A 9,917-nucleotide genomic window follows, 5' to 3' on the forward strand; every position below is an offset into this window, starting at 1 on the left:
TAGTAAGAGAACTATAATGTGCTCATGAATCCAAATTAATTAGGCCTGCAAAGAACATCTAATTATATCAGCCAAACTATACATAGTAAGCACATGGCAGCAAACAATTTCATATTAGAAAGAGTTAGTATAGGATCTACAATGAAAGTAAATTGACTATAGTCAACCCTCAACTAAGAACAGTAGAACACCCCCAATCAATTTTCCTCCAAAGATAAGAGAAACCCCCTTTTTGTATTTCCAGCGCAACTAAAATAGCATAAATCAAACAAACAACAAAAAACAAAAAACAAAAATCCAGAAGCTATTCCGTCAATTGAAGAATGAACAAAAGAAGAAACCTTTGAGGTAGAATCAGTGACGTTCAAGTATCCTCGACACCCCAGAAGACCAAATTCTGAGAAACTGGAACTATATCCATACTATAATTTCATCACAAAACCAAAAAAAAATTTAAACCTCTAAATTATTCTATATTATAATTATAATAATTTAGGAGGTGAACTATTAGCTATAATCTAACCCAATTATATACTTATATTTCGAAATCTTGAATAGAATACATAAACACGTGCCAAAAGAAAAGAACGTTTCCTTTTCTAATAGACTTTTTGTATAAAGTCAAATATCATCAAGATGCATTTACCACAAAATCATACTAATATCCTCAACAGTTTCGCAAATACTAATAACCACTTATAGCACAACTTTATAAATACAAAACTCTTATTTACGTGAAAGGTACGCTATTTACTCTGAATACAATATATCTCATAATCTTACATTCTTTTTTATTTGAACGTCGGAGTACTTCTGCACGTGTCCGCCATTGTCATTTCCTTTGAATCTGATGTATACCTCATCTGTCTTAAACGAAGGCATGCCCAATCCCTAAACATGACGAGTTATACTTCAAGCCCGACCTACCACACAGGAACAAGAGGTATTTATAACCTCTTATTAGGTTAAAAAAAAAACTCAAAGTCTACTAATATAAATCCCAATCTAATAATTAAATAAACAAAATCAGAATATATTAAATTAAATTCTAAAAATATAAACTGATAACTTTTAAATAATATTTAAACTCTTCATATCACAAACATTTGAAACACGTATCATTCTTCTCATTTTTAAAAAAATTTGTCTTCAAATTTTGTAGTGAAAAAAATAATGTATAAAAAGAACAAATATAAGAAAGATAAAAAAAATTTTGCACCGTATGCTTTTTTTTATTATGTTTTTTAAAATAATGAAATCAACAAGAACCATAAAACAACAATAAAACACAAACATGGAAGACAAGGACGATAAAAATATAAAAAATAATGCGAGAGGCACTGAAACTCTTTTTTTTAAAGACACAACAAGAACACATATAAATTAATAAGGATTAATCTAATATCTAAAATTTTATTACTAAAGGATAAAGAATTCAAAGGATAAACAAAAAGGCAAGGACTGAAATTGAACGGAAAAATATGAATTGAAATTGAAAAAATAAAATAGAAAATAAAATGATAGATTGAAATTAAATATAAAGAGAATCATTCTATTTTCTATTCAATTTTGTTTTGTCGATGCAACAAAAAGTTAACTCTTCAACCTAATTTATTCACACCATAATTTAAAAATTGAATCGAAGAGACTCACTCAACTTTACTTTTTCACACCATGATTTTCATCACAAAACCAAAAAAATTTTCAAATTTCTAAATCACTTTATATTACAAATATAATAGTCTAGGGAGAATTTATAATTTCTTATTAAATTAAAATAATTAAAATCTTAAGTCTACTAATATAAAGTTTAATTTAATAATTAAATAAATAAAATAAAAATATATTAAATTAAATTGAATATTATAAAAATATAAACTAATATATAACTTTAAATAATATTTAAATTTTTTATATCACAAACATTTAAAATTTAAAGTACATATCAAATTATCTGATCGAAACTATAGATTATGTTCTTCAAACATTATCAGTCATGATAATTTTAGAATATATGTAATATATAGTTGCAATATGCCAATATATGTTGCTCGAAATAATCATATTGCCTTTTTATTAGTTTAACTTTTTTAGGATAAATAATTTTTTAACATTGTATCAAAAATTATTTACGATATAAAGATTTAAAATTTAATTTTTTTTAATCCAATTTTTTTTAACATACTACAAATAACAACGAAAGAAAAAATTTATATGTAAAATTTATGCAAACCTAAAAAGTAATATCTTACCTGAAATATATGTGAGAATAAGCAATTTCATGACATATATAAGTTAAAATGATATTTATACAACTATTTAATTATTTACACATATAATAATAAATAGCTATTAGATGGTAATTTCTTAGGCTTAATAACTTTTTAGGTGTATATGAACATAATACACATTTTTAGAGCTTGTATATTATCTTTTTATTTTTATTTTTTAAAAAAGGTCAATAATATTGATGCTTCTTTTATGAAGTTGTCCTTAAGGTAGACCTTATTATCATTACATTTCGTTTGGAAAAGTAGCTAAACAATATAATGTGCAATTGAAATGCTCTACTTGAATAGTAGTAAGTAGCTAGTAGTCTTCTATACAGTTTCATCCTCGTTATAACAAGTCCAAATTAAATAACATAACATCAAAATGAATACAATATATATTATAAGAAAATCTTCTATACAGAATTAGAAAATGAAATATTTGATTCAACGGCTGTGATATATCCAAGCAATAATAGACATACAACATACCACCAAGATTGCAAGAACCGGACCGGTCATTGAACCGGTCAAGTGGCAGATTCAATGATTTAATGGTCCAATCGAAATCCAATTGGAGTTGAATTAGTTTTATTAAATATATAATACCATTATTAAAAATTCAATATACAATTTTAAATATATAAATTCAATAATTTCTTAATTAATAAAATTCAAAAGTTTATAATTTGACATAATAATTTATTCATATTTTATTATTAAAATTTTATAAAATAAATTTTTTTTAACTAACTTCTAAATTATAACAAAATAATTAGCAACAAAATTCATCCTTAAACTCAAAAAATGCTTTGGTACAGAATAAGCTGTTGGTTTAAATCAATGATCTGTGTCTAAAGTTCATTGGAAGCTAGACAATATCCATGAAAAGGTAACCCAACACTCAAAGCTAGTTAGAGATCTTATCTCTGCTCTCTGAGTATCAACTGGCTACTATCTGAGAGGAACTTCAATAAAAGAAGAAGCAAGGCAGAAAACTAAAAATTGGTCATTGCAATAAAAGTTTAGAATCACAAACTTACACTTAAAAATTTCAATCCATCAACAGCGAAAAAAAATTTAGAGTTACACCAAATTTCAACAACCACCTTTCAATCTATTCAACAATAAAACTCAGAAGACTTAGAATCACAAACTTACAGTTACACTTAAAAATTTCAATCCATCAGCAACAAAAAAAAAATTCAGAGTTACAACAAATTTCAACAAAAATCTTTAAATTTATTCAACAACAAAACTCAGAAAACTCAAAATCCAAATCCAAATCCAGAGAATCTAGAAACAGAAAACCTAACCAAAACAATCCAAACTTAACCTCCAAACTAAATTCAAAACCACATGAGCAGCAATCCACAACTCAGAACACAATCCCAATTTAGAAGCCAGAATCTTAGAAATTGAAACTGAAGAAGCAGTGGCTTAATTATTACCAGAGACATGGTGAAGGAGGAACAGCGGTGACAGAGTAAGCTCGGAAGAGGATCATTTTGCGACAGCGAGGCCCCGAGCAGTGATTTCACGACGAGGCTCTGGGCAGAGATTCACGGAGGAGAGATGCGCTTGAAGAGGATTGAGTAACCGTTTGCGTGACATAGAGGAGAAGAGGATCGACGACGAGGACAACGACGGCACCCTTTATCACTGCTAACGACAACGATCACAGAGGCGGGCTTTACGACGAGCACAGAGACGGCGAACACAAGAGTGCCGGCAGCTGGGGGTGACGATGGCTGGTGGGGCTTCGCGACGAGCAGAAACTGTCTAGAGTGGCGGCGGCTGGAGGACTGACGGTGGCTAGTGGGGCGGTGGCTAGGAGCTGATGGTGGCGGCGGTGTTTTCTCTCAAAGGTTAGGCAATTTAGGGATTTGGTTGGAATGTGAAAGTGAGACAGAAGGGAGAGGGTCGGGTGTTTTAGGAGGTGGGGTTTTTACGTTTTTTTTTTTTTTTAGAGAATCGGTCTTTTGAAAAAAACGACCAGTTCAGTCGGTTCACCAGTTAACCACCGATTTAACCAATTTTTAAACCGATTGTTTACAAGGTAGTTTTGCGTGTTAACCGGATCGGCTATAAAACCGATTTTCGATTAATCCAGTCGAACTGGCCGATCCGGTCCGGTTTTCAAAACCTTGCATACAACTACTGTATCTGATATATTAGCTTTACTTTCTAGATAACTAGTTATCACTTTTCAGCGCCGGAAGAAAGTCAAATTTTTTTTGAAAAATCTGATTTCTGCATCCTTATACACTTGCATTCAGCCCGTCTGTCACTTAGATTCTGCACAAATTAAAGTAATTTAAAATGTTAATCAGTATATGCATGCATGTCAAAGATATGATGAATAACTAATAAAACTGATATTATATAGTATAAATTAAAGTACTAGCTTAGATAAATTAATCTACTATTGTGAAGTTATTAAAAGAGTCTTTTTTTTTTTTTTTTGGTGACTATAAGAATCTAATTAAAGAGAATATTTTTATAGATTCGTAAAATATGAAAGAGAAAAACGTGTTATATTTTGTTTTTATTAAGATAAGAAAAATTTTACAACCATGTATTAAAAATTAAACAAAACATCTAATCTAAATCCAAAAAACAACTCAAATGGTACAGTGGGAAACTATTAAACACTTATAAATCCAGCTCATCAATAATGCACGAGTTTAATTAATTAACAACACATATATATGCCATGATACAATTGAGGATCAAATTTGGATCCTTATAAAAAATAAGAAACTAGCTAGTACCTGAAGGCTCATAATTAAGCAGTAATTTCAACAATAATTATGTTATGTGTTTATTGAAAACTATATTAAAAATATCTAAAATTATATATATGATCTAGTGATTGATTTTTTTTTTTTTTGTTAATATAGATGCATGTTTTACGGCTAACTTTTTTAGAAATGAAAATTGTGTGTAATTTAGTATCATAGTTAATTAGTGTATTTTTTATATGAATTTGTTTTTTTAATTTTAAATAACAAGATTTATGGTGAGTTAAATTTTTTTTTGTTCTCAAATTAAACAAATTAGAGAATCCAATTAGTATGTTTAATTATTTTTTTTAATAATACAATACAAATATAATCCTTAGATTTGCATTAAAAAAAATAGAAATCACAAAATCTGACTTTTAGATTTGTTGTTCATAAAAAAAAATTAAAAACCACAAATTTAATTCTCAATTTTGTGGTATCTATAGAAACAAAAAACACACTAAATTTTCACATTATTAAAAAACACTACTACAACTCTAATATTAAAAAATAAAAAGGGCATGTTTTACATATATGTCAGATAGACAGTGCAAAAATGATAGTACATAGCTTTAATTTATATGAGTTAGCTAGTGATTAATTGTATGGAGACGAGTAAGGACATTTCATTATATAATTCTCAAATTAAACAAATTAAACTTGCAATGTATCTAGCTAGCTATCCTTATAGTCATAGAATTGTCAGTTACGCACCTTAAATTGTTTCTGAAGATCTTTTATGTATCCTACAGCCATGTCCAACATGTCTGCTGTGCTGGCTTGCTGCTCAACAATGTACATACATACAAGTCAATTTATATGTTGACTTTTCCAATGCAAATTCAAAAACCACGCGACTCCATATATTCATTTCATTCGTTCACTGATCCGAGTCCTTCTCACCTGAAAATAACTACATACTTATTATCACCATCACAATCATTAATTTACAAATTAATTATTTGAGTTCATGAATTTGATGAAAGCTGTTGGAAACTAAGTCAAGTTTGTTTGCCAAAATGTATGTTATATATCATGTATTATATCTACCACAGGAGAAATAGTTAATTATTCTAAAAGATATTTTTATGGAAAAGTCTAGGGGCCAGGAATTTTTGTGTTTTTTGGCCAGCACTTAACCATCAAAATAAAAGTGAGTGATCTCCCACCATTAGATGTAATCTCACACCATTAAAAATACTATTGATGGCCAATTGATGGTTACAAAACACCAAAATTACTGGCCTAACATTCCTCTATTTTTATGAAAAACATGCTTTTAATTATCAATTAAATGAAAATAATGAATATTCTGTTTTTAAAATTCCAAATTAAAATATTGAAAATCTCTTCTACTTTTTAATTTATTTAGTATTTCAAATGATACTTTTAAAAAAGTTAACTACTAATTCAGTTATTAAATTAATTATTATATATTTAATAAATAATACATATGTTATTTTATATATTTTTAATGTATATATATTTTTTATTTTAATATATATTATATACAAATGACTAATTTGATCTATAATTTTAGTACAATTATGTCATAGTTGACATCATTCATTATACTACTCACACACGGTATATGTACTGTACTAATTCTTACTTAAATAAGTAAATGCGAATTATATTACATTGCAACTATATATGAAAAGACTACCCTTAATTTGGGTCAAATATATAGTTTGAAAAAAAAGAAAAAAGATGGTACGTACATACCCTTTCGGCAATGCTTCTGGGATGAGTAGCACATCCTCTTTTGGCTCTAATTTTACATGGAACAGCATCTAATAATGGGAAGTGAATCATATTCTCCATTACAAACATCTCCGGTTCCGCTTTTGGAAAACTTAGTTGATGCGATAGTGTATGAACAACTTTATTATTCCCAAACTCTTCATTCTAATGATCATCAACATATGTAATTAATTATAAATTGTGTATTTGATTTGATGGAGAAACTAAAATAATAAAATTTGAATAAAATGTAGTACCTGATTAGCATCAAAAATTAACTTATAAATCCTATTTTGGTCGTCCCTCTTGTATGATGTCTCATTCCAATAACCATAATTAGGGAAGAATAATCCACCATTACGGTTATTATTAGTTGCCGTTGCTGAAGAAGAAGGGCTTCTTGATGATGAGAAGCTAATTTGGTTATTGAATCTGTTCATTGTGGATAGACTAAGTTCATCACTGCCGCTGTAGTTTCCAACACCTTTCGTCATAGTATTTGCATTAGTATCATACCCTACAAAAAATAATTATTCATCACAACGTATGAACAGTACAACGTAACACACATATATATATACTTTTAACAAAAATATTATTTATACACTAAAATTAGTCATTAAAATTAATTATTATATATTTGTATATAAATATATACATAATTTAATTTATTTTTAATATATATTTTAGACAAGACACTTCCGTACATCATTTCAAGATGTTAATCGCACATAGTTAATTAATTAGTTTCTAGACCTTGAAAATGAAGTTAATTACCAAATTTTCCAATCTTGTGTGTTCTAGAAACGGCACACTATTGGTAGGTAAATTAAATATCACTCTCTGAAGAATCTTTTATAATATATATGTTCGTTTTTTTTTTAAAGATTATTGTATATGAAAAAAAGTAATACCTGAAATTATAGCCTTATGAAAAAGAACCACTTGACAAACATAGAAAACTTGAATCATGAGATTCCAAAGCTAATAATATAAGCAGCAAGAACAAAAAGTGTGTGTAAAAATACCTTCATCAACAGCACTACTTTTTCTAATTTTATTCCTTATTCTTAATTAATATGCTAATTAAAAATAAAACAAGGACGCGAAAAAAGAGTAATGAATGAGAAGATAGAGAAGACGAACCGTTATTATCGTGGAAGGAGAAATGCGAAGCTGGAAAAGTGCTCTGCCTTGGTAGATCCGTTCCAGAGGAAGTGGAAGCGGAAGGTGCAGTTGACGAGTTGTGCAGTGTGGTGAAGCTATGATTCGAATTCATCAAAGAAAGTGATGGCGGTTTTGTTGTTGAAGAAGGCTTATTGTTGTTGGAACTGAAGAATCTCAAGAACGACGACGACGACGACCTCTCCTGTTCAGATGAACAAGAACCTTCAACAACCTGTAACTGTTCGAGGACTGAAGGAGGAGCAGAGCGAAATCGAAGCAATCCTGATGCTGATGACGACGATGAGTTTAGCTGCTGTTGGTGATAACGGGAACTGGAATCCATTATAGCTAGCTAGGGTTCTTCAGCTTAATTAATTAATTGTAATGAGAAATTGAGAATGAAGCAAGTAACGTTTAAGGCTTAAGCAAATAAAAAGGGCTTTTGGTTCCACAAAGTCAAAATTCAAATATTATTTGTAATAATAAGTAATAGATGACTGGGTTGGAAAGCAAGAAGCATGAGAGAGAGAGAGAGAGAGAGAGAGAGAGAGAGAGAGAGATGAATGTTAATGGTTGGGGCCTGAGCATGTTCGGCCAATGAAAGACCACGAAAACGCAACAACCAAAGTCAGGGGACTAATTTTTCTTTTATTTTATATTTCCACTTGGATTATATATATTGCTTCATGATTCCCAAAATAGTAAACCTTATTTTTATTATTATTTTGTACTATTTCCAATTTCTATTTTTTTAACATGTATTATACCTATTCTATCTATATGTAGGTACAGGGTTTTCGATAAACAATGCATCTACTAGTATTCGTTAAGGGTTTAAAAATTATTTTTTAAAATGTATTGAATGATTTTAAAGCTTTAATTATATATATATATATATATATATATATATATATATATATATATATATACATATAGACATTTTTTGTTTTGTAACAAGTATATCTTTTAGGAACAAATAACGTTAAAATTATGATACACACAGATACAGATACAGGACATGACATGATATGATAAGGACATGTCGACACATGAATATTAAAATCTTATAAAATACGAGCATACGCATATATAAAATATAAAATATTTTTTTAGATAAATTATAATAATATTTTAATATTTTATTGATATTAAAATATAAATTTTTTAATTATTTTTAATATCTTATGTTAAATATATAAAATATTTTTTATTTTAATAACTAATATATATTATTTTTAAATTTATTTTAAAAATATATATTAAAAATGAGGTTAAACACACTGACACGTGATGATATTTAGGTGTGTCTATGTCAAACGTATTCGAAAAAGATATTTTTATTATTTTTTATTTAGACACAAATCTATAAAAGCATATTCGAAATATGTCAAATATGTATATACCACAACTCAATAAAATATATATATATTTCATAAATTAAAAGATATAAATTAAGAATAAAAGCCTTATTATGCAGATATATTTTAAAGAATTTAAAGATTTTTTTAATATAGAATACATAGTAAAACAAATTTTCTTTTCACCACGAGTCGGCGACGATGATAATAATAATAATAATAATAATAATAATAATAATAATAATAATCTCATTCAAAGAGTAAACAATTTTGTGGCAGTTTAAATGAGCGAATTTTATAAAGATGCTTCACATTTTTTTTTTTTAAATGACGATATGATTCAAACTATATATCTATGTATTCAATATACGTAAACGTTCGCCCAATAAGTTAAAGCCTTTTCTGTTTGCAGACACAGATCAAAAAATCGTGTAGTCTCTGCAAATAACTCATTTAAATATCGTATTCTTAAGGCAATTGGCAGGGCCAATATACCTCTTTTAAAACAAACTCACAGCTCACATTTATACATAAATATATTCATTAAATATTATATTATACGTTTCTTGTTTAATGTTTATCAACAAATTTTT

At 28.0% G+C, this 9,917-nt stretch overlaps 1 protein-coding gene across 2 annotated transcripts; it reads right to left on the minus strand.

The window, feature by feature from the left end:
* Positions 1 to 3,416: 3,416 nt before the first annotated feature.
* Positions 3,417 to 8,590, minus strand: LOC107631580 (transcription factor bHLH130). 2 transcript variants are annotated; one of them, XM_016335070.3, is made up of 5 exons: positions 7,946 to 8,534; positions 7,057 to 7,316; positions 6,782 to 6,964; positions 5,771 to 5,959; positions 3,417 to 4,568 (listed from the first exon to the last, which is right to left on the minus strand). In XM_016335070.3, exons 1-4 carry the CDS (start codon positions 8,307 to 8,309, stop codon positions 5,924 to 5,926), a joined length of 843 nt encoding a protein of 280 aa, XP_016190556.1. In that variant the 5' UTR covers positions 8,310 to 8,534; the 3' UTR covers positions 3,417 to 4,568; positions 5,771 to 5,923. The 2 variants fall into 2 exon arrangements, with proteins under 2 accessions (XP_016190556.1, XP_016190557.1); XM_016335071.3 differs by having other exon boundaries at positions 4,224 to 4,568; positions 6,778 to 6,964; positions 7,946 to 8,590.
* Between the last annotated feature and the right edge of the window lie 1,327 nt (positions 8,591 to 9,917).

This window comes from Arachis ipaensis, chromosome B3 (genome assembly GCF_059453495.1).
Source record: "Arachis ipaensis isolate K30076 ecotype BB chromosome B3, ASM5945349v1, whole genome shotgun sequence".
NCBI lineage: Eukaryota > Viridiplantae > Streptophyta > Magnoliopsida > Fabales > Fabaceae > Arachis > Arachis ipaensis.

What these genes read in the sequence shown, in the direction of transcription:
- LOC107631580 (XM_016335070.3), bottom strand. Translation starts at nt 8,309, where the DNA reads ATGGATTCCAGTTCCCGTTATCACCAACAGCAGCTAAACTCATCGTCG. An exon ending in CTCCTTCCACGATAATAACG is followed by an intron (nt 7,317 to 7,945) that starts GTTCGTCTTCTC and finishes TATTTTTTGTAG; the next exon opens with GGTATGATACTAATGCAAAT. An exon ending in CCAGAAGCATTGCCGAAAGG is followed by an intron (nt 5,960 to 6,781) that starts GTATGTACGTAC and finishes AGTTATTTTCAG; the next exon opens with GTGAGAAGGACTCGGATCAG.